The 19,430-nt window shown below is 52.5% G+C and overlaps 1 protein-coding gene across 1 annotated transcript in view; it reads left to right on the top strand.

Moving 5' to 3' along the window:
- EPHA8 (EPH receptor A8) overlaps window positions 1-16,828 on the top strand; it is a gene marked incomplete at its 5' end in the record, with an annotated part of 42,506 nt that extends 25,678 nt beyond the window's left edge. Inside the window, 14 exon segments of the mRNA XM_010155679.1 lie at window positions 66-401; window positions 2,856-2,980; window positions 3,157-3,319; window positions 3,791-3,887; window positions 4,523-4,590; window positions 5,082-5,258; window positions 5,921-6,106; window positions 6,702-6,763; window positions 7,155-7,364; window positions 8,593-8,742; window positions 9,872-10,062; window positions 10,461-10,616; window positions 12,025-12,105; window positions 16,789-16,828. Coding sequence (XP_010153981.1) covers window positions 66-401; window positions 2,856-2,980; window positions 3,157-3,319; window positions 3,791-3,887; window positions 4,523-4,590; window positions 5,082-5,258; window positions 5,921-6,106; window positions 6,702-6,763; window positions 7,155-7,364; window positions 8,593-8,742; window positions 9,872-10,062; window positions 10,461-10,616; window positions 12,025-12,105; window positions 16,789-16,828 — 2,042 coding nt within the window.
- Window positions 16,829-19,430: the final 2,602 nt, after the last annotated feature.

Raw genomic sequence — 19,430 nt, 5'->3', positions numbered from 1 at the left:
TGGACTGCCAGTCCCACCATGTTTCAGCAGCCCCAGCACTGCCTCAAAGTCTGCTTCTTTTTCAGGGCCCCCCTCTGCTCCTGTGAACCTGATCTCCAGTGTAAATGGCACTTCGGTGACCCTGGAGTGGGGCCCGCCCCAGGACAAGGGGGGACGTGCTGACATCGTGTACAACGTGGTCTGCAGGCGCTGCGCCGGGGATGCTGGCAAGTGTGAGGCATGTGGCAGTGGTATTCGCTTCGTGCCCCAGCAGATGAGCCTGGTGAAGGGAGCGCTGACAGTGACCAACCTCCTGGCCCACACCAACTACTCTTTTTGGGTGGAGGCTGTCAACGGTGTCTCTGACCTCAGCCTGGAGTCCAGGAGAGCTGCAGTCGCCAACATCACAACAAACCAAGCAGGTAAGAGGAGCAGACACCCCCCTCCAGGCTTTGCCTGTGTGGGTGATGCTGATGTTGCTCTGACGTTGCTCCAGCCAGTATCTGCAGGAGCCAGAACCTGCCCTAGAAGCAAAGCCTGGTTTGGTGATGGGCATGGGACCCCCAGGAGATGTGACCCCTATTCTCTCTGCTGCTAGAGGTGGGTTCAGGGAGCTGGGGTGGGCTGGAGACAAGTTGCTGCCCCAGGCAAGTCTTACCCTTCTCTGGTTCATAGAATCCTTTTTCATCCTCCTTTTCCCCCACTTGAGCCTGCAGCCACTGGTGGAGGCTCCCTTACTGCAGCAGACAGGGGGCACAGAGAACACTTGTTTATTGACAGGAACACTAAGTGGTGCATGAATCTTTCAGGCTGTTCCTCCAGCTTTCTGTCCCTTCCCAAAGGACCAAGCAACAGTTCATGCTCTGCTCTTAGCTCACACCAATGCCAGGCCCTGTCAGGTGACAGCAGTGTCTGTCATGTGTGTCTCATCTTTGCAAATCCCTTGCTGTGAAATGTTCTTTCCCCAGGAAATACTTCTGAGCGATGTCTAGCCCAAGTGGGCCAGGACCTTGCCCCAGGGCCACCTGGGCCTCTCCCCAGAGCACAGCCCAGCTCAGCCCCTTTCCTTGGAGCATGCTGCAGGCGGAGGGAACAGGGCAGGAACTGATCCTTCTTGTTAATCCTCCCAGTTGGAAGTAAGCCCACAGGAACTTCCCATGATGCTGAGCACTACTGCTCTCATGGCAGTAGTGCCAGCAGGAGAAACCCGTGGAGCCTGGGTGAGTTAGCTCATGGCTGGCATGAGAACAAGATCGTTTTGTGTACTAATGCCTGCCCGTAGCACTTCTTCAGCCCTCCACCGAGCCCACGTGGAAACGGCTCAGTCCTGCCAGCTCGCTCCTGCATGATTCCTCCAAGTGCTGATGAGCAGCATCAGCCTGATGCCTTGGAGGGGCATGCTCTTGGGAAGTGCTGAATATTCCTATTTCAAGCTCTGCTGGAAAGTGGATGCTGAGCAGGTGCTGTGAAACCAGCGGGGTCGGGAATTTGGTAGTCATTGAAGTTTAGCTGCTGTGCCTGTGTGGTGCTCCATTCCTGCCCACCAGGAGGGGTTGAGGGACCCCTTCTGCACTGCATGGGGTGACCTACTCATGCTGGGTGCTAGTCACTCTTGTCCCCCCAACCTTGAGCCTCTGAGCAGGGCAGGAGCGGGTGCTCAAAGAGACACTGGAGCTGTTTGGAGAGATGGCATTTCATGTGCCCATGGGGTTTAGCTGATTCCTACCATCCCACCCATGCCCACCAGGAGGGGTTGAGGGACCCCTTCTGCACTGCATGGGGTGACCTACTCATGCTGGGTGCTAGTCACTCTTGTCCCCCCAACCTTGAGCCTCTGAGCAGGGCAGGAGCGGGTGCTCAAAGAGACACTGGAGCTGTTTGGAGAGATGGCATTTCATGTGCCCATGGGGTTTAGCTGATTCCTACCATCCCACCCAGTTCTAGTTCCCTGGGGTCCCAACACTGGTTTCTGTTTCTCAGAGGAGCCAACACGAAGATGAACTGAGATAAAACTGCTGCCTTTCAGTCCCTGGCTGCCCAACTGCTGCTGCAGCCCCTGCAGCTTCTTGTGGTGTCTGTGCTGTTCCAGCAACATTCCTGCACTGCAGCCACAGCAGACAAAAGCTCTGTCTTCCCCAGAGCTGCCACGTTCCAATTTTCATTTGGCAGTTCTGGTCATAAGGGGTGCCTGACCCCTTGCCATGAGTTGGACCCAATGGCTGTGCCTGGACATCACAGCACCCCACCACACCCTTTGGTGTCCTTCCAGGGGGAGGTTTCCAGAGGGAAAAGAGGCCAGTGAGTTGGCTCTTTCAGCTCCAATTCAATCATGGCAGTTACAAGGACAGATTCACAGGCTCGCAACCCAGGCCCAGGCAGATGACAAGTATCTCAGGCCAGGAGAGTCCCTCCAGGGCAACTTTAGACTGATGCTCAGTCTCTGATCACCCCTCTGGGCATTTATCATCTCCCCTTTTCTCTCTTCCCCTCTCCCCCTTCCCCAGGTTGGGCAGGAGGGGTCCAGGTTCTGCTAGGGGTCTCAACGACCTCCAGCCCTACAGCCCCTTTTCCCTTCTGGCTCCAGATCACAGTGAAGCACCAGTGTCCCTTCCCACCTGTTCTGGGACAGTGCCCTTCTCTTTCATATGCACTCCATGGAAAAGTGATTGTGGTGACTGAAGTGAACAAAAGCCTGTTTGCAAGCCCCTTCACAGCACTCATCTCCACATGGATTTAATTAAAAGAGAAACGTGGTTTAAACCAAGGGTCCTGCATGGTGCTCCAGTTCCGCCCTTCCCTGCTGCTGTGTCTCGCTGCCCTCACCCATCCAGGGATCCACCAGCAGGCACCTAACACCCTGCCATCTGTGTCCCCAGCCCCATCCCAGGTGGTGGTGGTTCGCCAGGAGAGTACAGGCCAGAATAGCGTCACCCTGCTGTGGCAAGAGCCAGACCAGCCCAACGGCATCATCCTGGAGTACGAGATCAAGTACTATGAGAAGGTAATGCTGAACTTGCTGCTGCAAAACAAGGATGGTGGATTTAGCCAGGGGCCTGGCTCAGTTTAAATCCTGCTGGGGCACCTGCTGCTATCAGCCAGCCTTGCGCAAAGGACTTCTGAAAGACTTTGTGGTTAGTGTGATGATGCAGCAAGGTATTTGGTGTTGCTTTTCCCCAGGACAAGGAAATGCAAAGCTATTCGACTCTGAAATCCAAGGGCACTACTGCCACCGTCTCTGGGCTCAAGCCTGCAACCCGCTACATTTTCCAGGTTCGGGCTCGCACCTCTGCTGGCTGCGGGAAGTTCAGTCAGACCATGGAAGTGGAAACGGGGAAGCCAGGTGAGTGTGGACAGTTGTGGGATGTGGGAGTGTGGGGCAGGGATCATGAGGGATGATGATGCCCTTGTCCATGGTGACTGTGCTTCTGCCACACGGGGAGAGAGGCTGGAAACACATCTCCTGGGGTTTCAGCCTGCAGGGCTTGCTTGATGTTGCCCTCCTGAGATGTGCTTATATATTAGAAAGAGGAGGGGGGAAAGACGTAGCAGTTATGGCAGGGAAGATCTGGTGAGGTCCTGAGGCTCCAGACTCCTCTTTGCACTGGTTTGCAGTATTTCCATGGCTTTCCCAGATCTGTTTTTGGTTTCCCCATGTGTAAATGGTCCCTGTACACTGGGAAAGCCCCAAAGATGGGGATGGATGGTGAATGGTGCTTTGTCTTTGAAGGACATGACCCCAGTAGGTGAGTTTCTGAGCATAGCAGTGTGCTCCTCACTCCAGCTCGCCTCCTTCCTACCCTGCTTCTTCCAGTCTCTCTCCGGTATGATACGACGACAATTGTCTGGATCTGCCTGACACTCATCACGGGCCTTGTGGCGTTGCTGATGGTCCTAATCTGCAAGAAGAGGTAAGTGTTTTCTGGAGGTCAGTGCAGCTTGTCACCAAGCAGGGTATGAGGCATGGGAGAACTTGGGTGCAACTTTTCTCCTCTCAGTTTGTCCAGAGCATCCACAGGTCAGAGGTTAATAAGGAAATTCATTTAGAAGTCACCATGCCTCCACCTTCCCTGAAGCAGAGCCAATCTTCAGATTTTACTCTCATGCCATCAGGCTGAATAGCAATAGTGATAACCACAGCTGTAGCAATACCAGTACCTGTACCACTACCAGTATGAGGGCTGACTGGATGGGCTAGGGGGTAGATCAGGAGAAGATCAGGAGCGCTTGTCCATCAGAAAGGTCCCAGAGGGACTATGTGCTGCTGCATCTCATCATGTGGAACATACATGCTGCTGCCCAGAGGAGACAAAAGGGCTGCAGCTTTTAGCACTGGCAAGCCTTGAAGAGCACCTGAAAATGACCTTGCTCCAGGCCAGACTGTCACTCCAGCAAGATGTAGGGATGCAGTTGATGGAGGCCAAACATTAGCTCCAGCTTATCCTGGGCTGCCTACAGCCCTGGCATGCACTACCTTCCAGCTCTGGGCTGCTTGTGGGAGCAAGGGATGGGGGCACATCTTCTGACACTTGTGTCCCTGTGGCAGGCACTGTGGGTACAGCAAGGCTTTCCAGGACTCCGATGAGGAGAAGATGCATTATCAGAATGGGCAAGGTAAGACCCTCCTTGCTACTGCCCCTGGGATGTGAAGGACCTCAGCCCTGTGGATGCACAAGGACCTGGGCCATTACCCCTGGCACTGCTATGGTTTCCAGGGGGAAGGATTCCAATCACTGACTGCTTCTGGGGATGTGTCTAGGTGAGCTCAGGGGCTCTGATCCCAGGGGCATCCTGGTCATGGGGTTATAGGGCTGTACAGTTGAGGTGGGACTGCAGCATGTTCATCTCAGAGAGCAGCAGGCTATAAATGTAGAAAATTCACCACAGACAAGGGGTTTTGAGGTGGGATGGGAAGTGTTGGAAGGAGACAATCACATGGAGGACATTTGGACAGCCAGGTCTTGGACTTTTCTGAGGACACCACCATGCCAAAGAGTGCCTTGGGGTTCCTTGGGGCTGCAACCTCTGTTGCTCCTCTACAAGGAATCACCCCAAGAAATCTTGCCCCTGCCACTGCCCAGCCACTGGGTGCCCCTTCATCTCAGCAGGGCTGCCTGAAAGAGCTTATCTCCTCTTTCCCCTTTGAAACCTGGCAGTGAAGTTTCCTGAGTCCAAGTTCTATGTGGACCCACACACGTACGAGGACCCCTGCCAAGCTGTGCACGAATTCACCCATGAAATTGAGGCCTCCCGGATCAAGATTGAGAAGGTCATTGGGTCTGGTGAGTCCCCAGGCATGAAATGAACTCTTTGGAATCATCCTGGTGTGGAGGGTTACTGTTCAGCTGGTGTGGCACTGATGGCTCAGGGTGACACAGCAGATGGCTCAGCCTGTCCCACGGGGGTGGTCCAACGTGGCCACCCTGCTTTCAAACCTTGGAGCAAGCATGTGTGGTGAAAAGAAACAAATGAAATTGCAAGCAAAATCAAAAATTTTCAGAACAAAAGGGATTTTTGCATAGGAACAGGGGGGGCATGGGGCAGAGACAGAGCTGGAACTTCACCAGCAGCACCCCAAGGACTTACCCCAGAGCAGCATTAGGAAGCCTGGCTGAGAGACATCCCTGCTGCTCTAAGAGACTCACAAATTTGTTCATTAAAAGTAGTAAAGCAAATGCCACTATAATCACTACTCATGGCACATTGCCTTCAGTAAAAGGCATCTGAGAGAGGTGGTTTCTCACCAGTTCCAAGAGGTGACAAGGAAACAGCAGAGGGGCAATCCTTTCCATACTCTGAGGCAGCGATGCACAAAGAGTCCTGGAGTCCTGAGGAGCTCGAGCACGCTGCGAGCATGCTGGCAGGCTGGGTGATCCATGGTGCTGCTGGGTTGGTGCAAGAAGCTGAGGAGCTCCCCATGCCCTCACCTTCCCTTTCCTTGCAGGGGAGTCCGGAGAGGTGTGCTATGGCCGCCTGAAGCTGCCAGGGAAGAGGGAGATTCCTGTGGCTATCAAGGCACTAAAAGCAGGCTACACGGAGAAGCAAAGACGGGACTTCCTGAGCGAAGCCAGCATCATGGCACAGTTTGACCACCCCAACATCATCCATCTGGAGGGGGTGGTGACCAGGAGTATGTGGCAGGCGGGGATGGCACCCACTAGTGGGACCTCTGGGCTATGGGGGAGATGGGATCAGGGATCACTTTGGGTGCACTCCATCCTTCAGTTGCCCCAGGTTCCTCAACTGTCAGATGTCCATTTACCCAGGATCCCCTCCATCCCACCACCTTGGCTTCTCTTACAGGACAAACTTTCCATGTGGCAGTTCCCCACCTTGATCTGCAGTGCGCCCCAGGACAGAGTTATTGGATTAGGAGACATCCTACTTATTAGCGTTTATTTTAAAGACTGCCTGTGTTGAATCATAATTTGAAGTCTTCCTTCAAAAAGGCACCTTCTGATGCAAAGCATTATGTTAATAACATGCAAATTTCACCAGGATGCCCCAGCCACATCAATAGCACCTGAAGGGAGGGGTAAGTGTTGGGGTTATTACCACATCCCCATCATCATGCCCATCCTTTGCAGTGCAGGAGTGAGACTGCTCAGCAGGGCTCCAGGAGATCCATGGGCCTGGATTCACGCATCTACCAGTAAAAGCCTAGTACTGGCCTTCCCAGAGGAAGGTGATTTCTCTGATAACTTGAGCTCTCTTGTCTTCTGCAGGCAAATTGGTAATGATTGTTACTGAATACATGGAGAATGGCTCGCTAGACACCTTTCTCAGGGTAAGGAGCTCTCTTGTATTTTTATTCACTGCACATCTCCCTGGCCTGAGTGACTGGAGGACAGGCTGGTTCCTGCTCCTCAGCCTCATGGCCACTGCGACCCCTGCGTGAGAGTGGTGTGCCCCGGGCTCTCATCTCTCCAGCAGACACAAGCTCCCTGGCATGATGGCTGGCTCCCTGGAGCAGCACTGCAAAGGCAGGGGCACCTGCCTGAGCAGTGTCAGAGGTGATGGGAGGGCAGGACATGGGCTAGGAGGACAAGAGAGAGGCAATGGGGTTAGAGGAGATACTAAGCCAAAATGAGAGTTACTACGGGGTTAGTTTAATGAAGGCAACATCAACAGGATGCTGGTGAAAATCATGAATGAACTGTGGGTTATTTCCTTTCCAGAAGCACGATGGGCAGTTCACCATCATCCAGCTTGTGGGCATGTTGCGCGGTATTGGAGCAGGCATGAGGTACCTGTCTGACCTGGGCTATGTGCACCGGGACCTGGCTGCCCGCAACATCCTAGTGAACAGCAACCTGGTCTGCAAAGTGTCTGATTTTGGCCTCTCCCGCATCCTGGAGGATGACCCTGATGCTGCATACACCACCACGGTGCGTGGCTCCTAGCATTGCATTCTTGATGATGCTTACTCCTGGTGATTGCCCCAGGCCACTGACAGTTAGAAAAATTAGACATTCTGAAGTCAAGATAGGTAGGGCAGGAATGGAATCACCTCACTGCTGGTATCTGGACCTAGAGCATGAACCCAAAGAACTTCTGAGCCTTAATGCATTGTCCTTCATACAGGGACATCTCAGAACTGAAGTGTGCAGTTCTGAGAAGTGAGGTAGGAGGGCAGGGAGCTGATTAAACCTCTCCAGCCAACAGCTCCTGGGGGCATGCATGACCATGTGACCACAAGGATGCTCCCATGTCCCTGTTGAAGTCCGTACCTAGACTGCATAGCTCCATCCACTCCTTCAGTTGTCCTAGAGCCACCGGTTAGTATGTGTGTTATGGTACAGTGCTGAACTGAGGATGTGTTCTTGTTCAGAAATTTGTGATAAGATAGTATCCTATGTTCCTCCTCTGTTGTCCTTCACCTGCTCAGGAGATGCCTTGCCCAGAGGGACTGTCCCTAAGGACATGTTGTTCATCTTCAGTCCCCATCAAGGCGTGCAGCAGAGCAGGCAGGACTTGGGTGGAGACAAGGGATACTTGAAACAGACAGGGATACTTGAAAAGCGTTCCCAGACACCTCACACCTGTCCCAGATACTCTGGGAAACCCACCTGATGTTCCCTAGACCACAACTTTCCTCTTCAAAAGGCTGGCAACCACATTTCCAGCTTAAATGTATTCTTAGCCCATTTATTACTGATTTCTGTCAGTGTGGTCCTTCAATCCAGTAAGTCCTCCCCTTCAGTGCTTGCCTGCTGAAGCAGTAATGGACAGGGAGCACGTCATCACTCTCCTTGTGTGCCACACTAAACAAGTCAGGCTCTCTGGCTGTGCTCAACATTGGTTCCATGCTCTTGTACTCTGGTAGCTCTTGATGCCATCACTTTGAATTCCTCTCTCTTGACCACTGAGGGCCAGAATTGTGCATGAAGAAGACCTTGTAAAACAGCACAGCTTCCTCCTTGCTCTACTAGAAATACCTTGAAGTCACCCCACAAGTACACCTTTAGGGTTATCTTGTACAAATTGACTCCTCAGTCCTTTCTAGAAGTTGCCATCCCAGTATATCGCTTCTCTAATCTGCTGTTCCAGCTGCAGAGAGCCAGGGATGCCTGAGCCCTGCATGATCTGAGCCTCCACTGTTGCTTGCTTTTTCAGGGAGGGAAGATCCCCATTCGCTGGACGGCTCCAGAGGCCATCGCATACCGCAAGTTCTCCTCGGCCAGTGATGTGTGGAGCTATGGCATTGTCATGTGGGAGGTGCTGGCCTTTGGCGAGCGCCCGTACTGGAACATGACCAACCGGGATGTGAGTGGACACAGGGCAGCATGGTGGCAAGCCTGCCTTTCCTCCTGCCAGCCTAACAGTGGGGCTGAGGAAAAGGGAACCAAAGATCAGCCCTTGCCTCTCCTCACACGCTCGCAGGGCTGTGCACCATGGCACATGATTGCACCCGGCAGCCTTTCCCTTTGCAGCACCGTGGCTCCTGGCTGTGTCTGGTTGTGCGCACTGTGGATCATCTCATCACTGCTGCACTGTACAGGACTTCTGCTGGCTGGAAAGCTTCAGCATGTGTTTTGCCACTTTTCCCATTCCCTAGAAGAGGTCAAGTCTTCCCTAGGATCACTGCAGCCCCACTGCCAATCCCTCCTGCACCCAGTGCTGGTGTTCCATTCCACTGCCTGCATGAGGCTGCTGAGACCCTCAGGCTTGCACCACCCAGCAGCAAGCTTTGGGCTTGTCAAAGTTAGTGGGAGCCACTCTTACAATGGAAGTAGCATAAAAAAAATGTATAAAAATGTAGGTTATGTTCCTGACTACAACCTGGGAGCAAAATTTTCAAAAGGAGGCAATAAAATGAATATTTTTATTCTGCAAAATCACAGGACTCCTTTTTTTACCTATGGGGACTATAAACCTATCTGCCTTCTCTGTGCTCTGGAGTCCTGAGAGTCCCCTCTCTCCCAAGTGTTTTTATTATTTTATAAAGTGTCTTTAGTGACAACAGGGCATGGGTGCAGTAGCTTACACTACCTCGTCCGCAGAGTTCCCTCAGGCAGGGTTCCTCCAGCCTTGCTGAGTGGTGGCAAGCCCTGTTTGTAGAACAATTGGAACTGAGTGCAGCTCTTGTGGCTTTTCTGGTGCAGGGAAGCTGCAGTATTTTAGGCCTGTTGGGCCACTTAATGAATCTGCTGTCATAGCAGTGACCTCTTGCATGTGTATGGTACCCAGCCTGCTTCCAGCTCTCCACAGAGACTGGATGCAGCTTGCTGGCAATGAACTTGTCATTTAGCATGAATCTTGTGTACACCCAGCTTGCTTTCCCATCTGATGGCCCAGCAGTTCATGAACCAGGGATCTTCCCTGTGTGCTGCCATCTGGGGTACTCTGAGTCAGCGGGAGTGGAGCTCCTCTTCAGCGTGTGGCTTCCTTCCAGGTCATTAACTCGGTGGAGGAAGGCTACCGACTGCCTGCCCCCATGGGATGCCCCACAGCCCTGCACCAGCTCATGCTGGATTGCTGGCAGAAGGACCGCAGCGAGAGGCCACGCTTCACCCACATTGTCGGCATCCTGGACAAGCTCATCCGCAACCCTGACAACTTGAAGTGCACAGCCACTGTGAACCGGTAAGGGCCCCTTGAGCTGCTGCAGTGGGAGGGGATGATAGCTGATGTTGGGCAGAACATGTGGGCGGCAGCAAAAAAAGGATATTTCTGTCCAGCTCTAGCAGCAGTGGCTTCCCTGCACCCATGGACATGCTCAGAGTCCAATGGTGCAGGTTGTGGTGGGCTGTGGGAAGCATCTTGTATTTCACTGCCTTGCTCCCACTGTGGCGTCCCCAAGCCAGGTCTGGCTAAACATGTGCAGCAGTGCCCACGCAGCAGTGTGTCTGCCTTTCCAGCCTGCGAGGGTTCGCTCTGTCCTGCCCTCCTCTCCAGAGTGTCAGGCTCTTTGAGGTGGACCTTGCAGTCTGGACTCCTAGGACCAACACCTCCTGGGCTAACCCCTTCCATCCTGCTCCCAGGTTCACCCAAACACCCTTGGACAGGCATCTCCTCGACCTGACAAGCTGTCTGACAGTGGAGGACTGGCTGGACTCCATCCGGCTGGGGCACTACCGGGACAACTTTGCCATGGCAGGGTACTCCTCCCTGGGCATGGTGATGCGCATGAACATTGAGTGAGTACCACAGAACAAAAAACACTGGTTGGGTTGCTCTGCACCATCTGACTAGCCCCAAACAGTGACCGTCCTTCCTTGCCTTGCTCAATCTGGTTTGTCCCTGATGCCAGAGACACACCTCTAAGGAAACTGTGTTGAGACCTGGGACAATGTCCAAGGCTGTGCTGACCTTTGAAAGATGGTGTGGGTGTTGTACTGAGAGGGTGTGAATACTGTCACCTCTAGTGCTCTGTGGTGGCTCTCCAATGTCATCATAGGTTCATAGGTAATTCGGGTTGTAAAGTGCTTCAGGAGGTCATATAATCCAGCCTTCCAATCAAAGCAAAGCCAGATCTGAGTTTGCTGTCTCCGTGCACTTTTCATCTTTGTTTCCCCTGCAAAAGGTGTGTCTGGACCAGTGTAGCTGCACCATATGGCACAGCTTCTCTGGGATTATTGGGAAACAAATGGAGCTGGGGGGCACCTTTGAGCTTCTCCAGGCCCCAGTGCATTGGACTGGCTCCCTGCTCGGTGCAGCTAGGCAGGGGGACACCATTCAGGGCCTCCGTGTGAGTGGAAGGTCATAGCCAAGTGACCAAGGCTGGGTTAAGTATGGAGAGCTGAGGAAGATGTTTCCTACCACTCATCCTCCTGCTGTAAGGAGCTTGCTCTGCCACCTGTCTAGGGATTCTCCAAGGTGGCTGATGCTCCAAGCGGTACCAGAAAAGATGGAAACTATACCTTGCTCCTACCCTGGGCTTTTATTCCCCATCCCTTGGTGTTAGCATTTAGTGTCAGGGCTGGCGCTAACCTCTCCTGCCTCTGAGGAGACTTGTTCCCTGTCAAAAGGCATGGGGCTGCCAGACAGTGTTTCCCATGACTTGGGAAGGATGTGACTGCACACCTTGGTTGAGTTGCAGTAGATAGAGAAGTAGTCAGTAAAAGGGAAGATGAAGAGACACAGGAAAAGGGCTGTCATGTGCATTGATCGGGGGTTGTACTTGAGGCCTTTGCTGTGGGCTTGTGCTGATACTGAGCCTTGTTCCTTATGCACATTGGGGAAGGTTTTATGTAGGGAAGGCTCATCATCCATCTGTCTTTCTGACTGGGCTGTCGAGGACATCTTGCTAAAACTGAACCCAGTTTCAGAGCATAGATCTTGTCACTGACTAGGCTGTCAGGAATGATCCCCCTCCTGCTCCGTCTTCCCCTGTGGCTGTCACAGCATCCCTGTCAGGAGGATGTGCCCACATGAATGGCAGCCTCGCTGTCCTTGAGAGGATGCCCAGGGACCCTCAGTGGAGATGAGCCAGGCATGGGGTCATGGGCTGGTCCATGGGGTGTGCACATGGGGCAGGGCAGTGTCCCTCTGGAACCAAGAACAGGCCCAGCCCATGGGGTGTCTGACAGTGTCCTTGTTCTCCAGGGATGTTCGGAGTTTGGGCATCACCATGATGGGCCACCAGAAGAAGATCTTGAGCAGCATCCAGGCCATGAGGTCCCAGCTGCTGAACACAAATGGCCCCAGGAGGCATCTCTGATCACCACCTTGGCAGACCTGCATTGGGTATTCCTTAACACTTACCCTGGCAAAGGGGCAGCAGGGTGGTGAGCAGGAAAAGGGGTACCAGATGAGGACCTGGAACTCTGCCAGCATTTCTTTGATTTCAGCGTCAGTGGAAACGTGGCTTTCCAGATACCTCAATGGTCCTGCTGCCTCCTTCCCCCATCTGAAGGGGGAGCAGCCTTCCAAGCAGGCTAGGGACATGTCATGCCTCCCTCCATCCTCTGCTGTGTCCCTGTGGGACCAGGGATCACCACACAACTATGCAGGACAGGTGGTAAACCCTTCACACAGCAGGGTGGCCCCAGCTGCAGCTACAGATGGAGGGATATCAAATGCAACAACAATACCGGGAGCAGTGGGACAGGCTTGCCATGGCACACAGCTCATTTGAATCTAACAACTGCGGGATTTGTTGGATCTCTGAAGTGAGGAGGGCACACAGTAGAGACAACCCTGCTCCCAGTACCTTCCATTTCCAGTGTACTCCAGCCAGGACGTCCTGAACTGCACCAGCCTGCAAATGACTTCACGGTCCACTTCTGCCAAGTGGAGGGCAGGGGACAGAGTGCAAACTGGCAGTGCCAAGACCAGCTGGTTCTGCATGCGGAGGAGACTTCCCCAGCATAGAGGAGAGGTGGCCAGGGTCTGCTATCTGGAGCCTCAAGAAGCTGAAGGATGCTGAAGGAGATGCTCCACCTCTTGAACCCACCAGCACTGCTCCTTTCCAGATCCAGCACAGGCATCCCAGGGCAGCCAAAGCTTGTTTTCTAGGGCCACAAGCTCAGGTTTCTCCCCCAGCAGAACAAACATCTTGGCCTCCCCCAAGGCCAGAGCAGAGAGGAGTGGGAGAGTTTGTTCCCATCTCATATGATGGGAGGACAAGAGAGACTTCTGCCAAACTCTTATTTGTTCTACATTGACCTAGAGAAACCCAAGAGCTGTCCCCTTACCATACTACCTGCCTATGCCCAGGGCTGCCACGTCATCACAGAGGACGTGTTCTGAGCAACATTTCCAGCTGCAATCACACAGTCCTATGGCTGGGGACAGGGGCTCTGGGCAAAGACGATCTTCAACACTATCCAGCAGGCGATCCTGGTGAGGGGGCGGCTGCCTTTCCTTCACAGCTCTCCTCTCCTCAACAGGAGCATCTCCTTTGGCAAGCTTGCCTGGTGTGGAGCAGTGACCTCCAAAGACTTACAGAGTTGGTCTGAGAGGCTGAGCTCACTGCAGACATGGAGATATGTTGGCGGGAAGGGAGGTGGGGGGTGTCGGGTGGGAAGGCTGTGGTCTGGGAAAGTTTCTCTTGGGTGTAAATATAATTTGTTATGGGTTTGGGAACTATTTTACTCAAATACGATGTTAAGTACACAAAAATGGTCTCAAAGCACAGAAGCCTCAGTCATGGGGCTGAACTCACTGCAAAAAGATCTGCTGGGAGCATGGCTGGGGAGGGGGGGTCTGCTGGAGAAGAAGTGCTGGAGGGGAGCCATGCTGACTGCCGGGGATCAACCTGGCCCACAGCATTCTGTCCTTAGTACTGGCACAGTAAATCCAGCATCACTCAAATGCTACTATACTGGTAGGATCTGGCATCAGGTCTGTTCCTCTCAGCACTGTTTGGGCACAAGGTGGGTGGGGGGAGGGTTAAAGCCATTTCTCAGCTGCAATAATCTTGGCTAAACTTGCCTTTCTGGGGCTGGCTTAGCTTTCCATCCAGGTGCTTACATCTTGATGGATTTTGTGACTGTGGCGGGCACTTTACTTCTTCCTATGGAAGCTCTTTGTAATGGGGGACAGATGCAATGTGTTGTTTAATTTGTATTGCACCCTGCGTCCTGCACTAAGACCTGTCACACGCACACACCCTGCAGTCAGCGTCATGATGGAGGTCAGTCCAAGCCCATGTCACTGAGTGCTGCCCATGTCCTCTCTTCTCACCATTTGGGTTTCTCCCCAGGATGAGCCCATCCTGGACAAACTGGAGAGAGCAGAGGTCAGGCCAGTGCCACAGACCTGTGTCTTTGGGGTTTGCTGGGCAACCCTGTTAATGCAGGCTGCAGGATCTGATGTTGGGAGCTGCCAGATGAGCCCTTTCCAGGTGGTTCATGGGTCAGATCCTGCAGCATGGGGTCATTGGGCTGCTCCCAGCTGTGGGGATGGTGGGGCAGGGTTTGCCTTTTATGTTCAGAGTGTACACCTCCTTGACAATAAAACTCTTTCTTTCCATGGGCCATCTCCTTGCCTGTTCTTGTCCCTGTGCTGCAGATGATAGCTGCTTCACCACTTGCAGAGACCATGGGGGCCTCCATGGTTGTTTCACCGGCACAGGGGTGCAGCCACCTCCTTCCTCCACTCCAGAAAGTCTCCTACCTGAAGGATGCTTCACTAGGCATCAGGAGTGCCTGTGTTTTTGGCCCACAGGTGCAAGGAAGAACCAAGAGGCTGATCGTTCATAGAGTCCATGCAGGGGGGTAGCTGTGCTGTGACCCTGTGCTGGTTCCAGGCAGGGATGAGCTGCTTTCCTGGGGCCAGCCCACAAGATCTTGTTTCATTCCGTAATACATCAAGCTGAGTGGTCAGTGTCACCTCCCATACCAGTGGTGCTGGGAGCCGTCGGGGGGGAAGTTTGCAAGGCAGATGGTTTTTGCAAGGCATAAAAGGGGGGTGAGAGAGGGGTAACCCGGAAGGTGTGTGTGGGTCAGCTACGAGGTTCCTGCTGGCAGCGCAGTCTTTGTTCGGACCTCATGGCAGGTGATTAGCAGAGAAGGAGTATTTTTTATTGGGGAAATTGATCTGGAATGGGGGGTTGAAAGTTTCTTTCTCCCTGCTCTTGTCTCCCAGGCTGAGAGAGGGAAGTTTTCTCTCCATTTGGATTTCTTTGCCTTGCCATTTTGGAACCCAGCTGTGTCAGTCCACAGGTGGTGAGATTCTGTATCATATGTTCTATTTATTATTATGCCCAATTCTTGCAGCCTTTCATCATAGGAGAGGTGCTCCAGCCCTCTGATCATCCTCGTGGCCCTCCTATGGACTCGCTCCAAGTGGTCAATATCCTTCTGATATTGGGAGTTCCACAGCTGGATGCAGCACTCCAGGTGGGGTCTCACCAGAGCAGAGTACAGGGGCAGCATCCACTCGAGCAGAGTACAGGGGCAGAATCCCCTCCCTCAACCTGCTGGCCCCACTTCTCTGGATACAGCCCAGGATACGGTTGGCTTTCTGGGCTGCCAGCGCACACTGCCGGCTCATGGTCAGTTTTTCGTCTACCAGTACCCCTAAGTCCTTCTCCTCAGAGCTGCTCTCTATCCACTCTCCACCCAGCCTGTCCTTGTGCTGGGATTGCCCCAACCCAGGTGCAGGACCTTGCCCTTGGCCTTGTTGAACTCCATGTTGCATATGGTCGGAAGGAACCTCTGAAGGTCACCTGGTTCTCATGTATGTACCGTGCACACAGCTGTGCAGGTTATGCACAAGCCCCCACCCTATCATGCAGACAAGGACAGCAGCCATGTCACACCTGGCTCACAGGACACTGTTGGCATTGGGCATGGTTGGACAGCCTGGGAATGCTGGGACTAGCCAGTGTTCACCGAGGATGCACACTTCACTGATTTACTTCAGTTATGAGTAAAGCCAGTATCCACACAGTACAAAATGTACAAAGTTCTCTTACATTTCTCAGTCCCAAAGCAAAAAATTGATCCACAGAAGGCTGCATGATGCTGGTGCCTGGCTCCTTCCCCAGGTATGGGCAGGGGCCGATGCACTCAGGTAGGCTGGTGTGCATTGCTCTGTGTGGGTAGGGACCCATATTCAGAGCTACTCCATAGATACTACATTGTGAAAGACTCTAAGGACCATACTCAGGGCATCACCTTGCTTGCAACCCCCAGGAAGATGAGGCAGTGTCGTGTCATTTTTAACAGGTCAATTCTTCCCCTTCTGGAAGAAATTTCCTTGAAATTGCGGCCCTGGCAAAGGCCAGCCATCAAGGGCTCCTCTCCAGGACACACAGCTGCATTTCCAGACTCTGTGCACTGCTCCGTGTTGCCAGACCTGAGCCCCACGGCAGGCAGTGGGTGTCCAGTCTGGCCAGGCTGGGGATAGGGCTGACATCCAGGGATTCTGATGGCTGAGAGAGGAACAGGCTCGGCAGCAAATCCCTTGTGGAGAGGACTTAGGGAGCCTGTCCAGGGGAAGGGGCTGGTCAAGAGGCAAACCTTTCCATCCAAGGAGAGGTGATGGAAACCCTGTCTTACATACGACAGCAAACCAAACCCTCCATGTATCAAAACAGACCTCAGGGTTTTCATATCTTTTTGAATGGCCTCCAAGAAACTTTTATTTGAACTTACACTGTGGGGAATTGGTCTTCCACTGGTAAAACAGTTTTCCTTTTCTAGTCACACCTGATGTTACACCAAGCTACCAATAAGTTATCTCTGAAACATTTCATTTACAGCTGTCCAGGCCAAATCTGGCCATGTCATTAGCAAGTGAGGGTCTGCGAGCTTTGTGTGCCTGGAGGTGGCAGTCTGGACTTGCACAACCCTGCGTGGAGCCACCCGCCTCAGCTCTGCACCCACGCTCAGTTTGTGCCGACTTTATGCTGGTTCGCAGGGATCAGCTGCACTCCGTGGATGGTGTTAACAGATGGTGAACTTTGCTTCGTATTTACTGATACGATTCTTGTCTGATCACATACTGGGTTAGTCTGCCAAGGAAGGCTGTATTCCCAAACCATCTTCTTTCTCTGCTTTTAGCACAGTCATTTAGCATCATGTCCAAGCAAATTACTCCGGATAATCTGATGTAAAACAGAAATATCATCTGCAGCTGCTGGTTTAACCCTTGGAAGGGTTATGGGTTAATTTCTGCATGGGTTTTGAAGTATCCGATAGGTCACATCTTGGAAACCACCATCAAGGAGCGAGATAGCAGCACAGTTCACCCCAGGATGAACAGAGACTGACAGACGTGCTTGCTCTGTAGTCAGACCAGGGTCCCCCCACCTTAAGGGAGCTGGACTTGGGGAGGGATGAGTCAGGACTGCAGCAATCCTGATTTCTGCCGCAGGGGCTGGGAACATGGGACAGGTTTCAGAGCAGAAATGTAGATCTCTCGGATTAGGAGGTCTCACTGATTAGGAGGTCTCCCTCTGAGAGGCTGCTGCACTGGGTGGGAACAGAGGGAAACAGTTGGTGCTTCATCACCTGCCTTGTGAAGGTGCCTTCCTCTCTCCATTGGGTGTAAAATGGAACCTGGATGTCCAGTGACATGACATGTATCCCAGACCTGCATCCTGGGTGGTCGCATCAGTCCATGGAATGCAATCTAAAGCATCTCACTCAGAGGGGAGTGCCAGGGGATACCCAAACACACAGCCCAGCTCCTCAGGGACCTCTGACCCCACCACCCATGTAGCGTGGGATGTGCGGTTTTGCTGTGCAGCATCTGAGCACTCCCAGCACTCTCAGAAGTTTATGGGTCCCTCATCCAGCAGCTTAGGCACAATTCCACCTGCTTTTCTGAGTGGGCTGTCAAATTTCCACAATATTTAGACAAATAACAGAGCCTTTCAAATTTCCTGAATGAAAATTCCTGGCAGTTGGGTCTTGGGAAATTCCAATGAACAGTTGCTACATCTCCTGCTTATGCTGGTCCTTCCAGAAGGGAATTGCAGAACACCTGCAAGTGCCAGGAATATTTCTGCATGCAAAGCTGGCAACACTTTCCCTCCCTACTCACCATAATGCTTATTCTAAGAAGTAAAAAAAATATCAAAAAAGCAAGATTTTTTTTACTAGGTTAAAAAAGATTTGGGGGTTGCATGTTGCATAGGAAACTTGTGAAAAGGGTAAAGACATTGAAACCTGTTGATCTAGACTCCCAGACACACCAAGTTAGAGATTTTCATTTTGCTGGTGCTGAAAGAAGATGAAATTGTTCCCTGGCACTCACTGATGTTTTCCTGTCCCCAGTCTTTCACTCCTATAGACTTCTTATTACTTGTTATATGCTCAATTTTGTCCCAGCCTTCCCCTCTTCCTCTCACAGAGTTGTCCTGAAAAGTGGCCCTTGCAGGGAGTGTGCAGTAGGACAGAGTGTGGGTGGGGTAGCATTCAGCAAATAACAGCAGCTAGGATGTCTTTCCCAAACACAGAGAGGTACAAATTAACTGGGTGCATCAAGGAGGAGAGACGAGGGTATTTGGTGCAGATGATGGTGAGCAGTGACCTTCGTGCCTGGACAGAAGCTGAGGGAGCTCAGTTTGGATGATGGAGGCAGTTTGGGTGCATGTGCTTTGGTGAATTGATGGGGCGTGAGCTCAGAGACTGATGTGTGCTGCAACATGAGCAGGGCATGCTCCAAAGGCACGGCATGAGCTTACAACTCTCAACGCAGATGGCGATGCAGGAGGTGTTGGAGAGGCAGGACCAGCATGATCCCAGTGGGATCCCATCCTGCTCAGTCACACAGCAGGGAGGGGTGAAACCCCTTTTAGTGCTGGACTCCTCTAAACCTGTTATCAAAAGATTATGTTCCTCATTACAATTCCTTTATTTCTCTCACATTCAGAGCTGTCAGTGAGGGGTCAGCAGAACTTATGAAATTCTCAATTCTCACAGGTTTTGAATTTACATGGGTTTTTTTGTGTCTGAGCTGGAAGAAGATTATGAATAATAGATTAAAATTGGAGGTCTCCAATCATTTAAGAGCAATGCATTGAGCATTTATTCTGGGAACGAGGACGAGCCAAACACCCTTGCATGCATACCAGAAATTAGAAGCGCACTTCAAACAGGGCTTAAACAAAAGGCTGTGCTCTTTGATGTGACTCTCTGCTGGGGTGCGGGGAGGAGCGAACCTGGGCAGCTGGAAGTCTCTGGGCTCTGTGGGGTCTCAGAAGCAGAGCAACAGCTTTCTTGGCTCCAGATGCTCCAGTGGAAAGACAAGTCCCGCCAGCTCCATTTCTTTTCCATTGCTGAGCCTGCTGAGAGACATTAGCCTAGTATAGGAGTATCTTGTGCAACAGATGGGGCTCTCCAGGAGAGAATGGAGAGATGGGTGATGGGAAAAGGAGTGCAAGTAGGGCAGATTTGGGTGAACTAGGATATGGCTGAGGCAGGAGAAGGAACTGGGATGAGATGAGAGCACAGGGGAGCCAAGATAGGTCTGAGTGGGGCAGGAGCCAAAACAAGAGGCCTGGGCAAGGCCATGTCTGGTGTGGAAAGGGGATTTTAATCACTAGAGACAATGGC

The sequence above is a fragment of the Eurypyga helias genome, unplaced genomic scaffold (assembly GCF_000690775.1).
Source record: "Eurypyga helias isolate BGI_N326 unplaced genomic scaffold, ASM69077v1 scaffold10327, whole genome shotgun sequence".
NCBI lineage: Eukaryota > Metazoa > Chordata > Aves > Eurypygiformes > Eurypygidae > Eurypyga > Eurypyga helias.
This window is presented reverse-complemented; position numbering and strand designations above follow the sequence as displayed.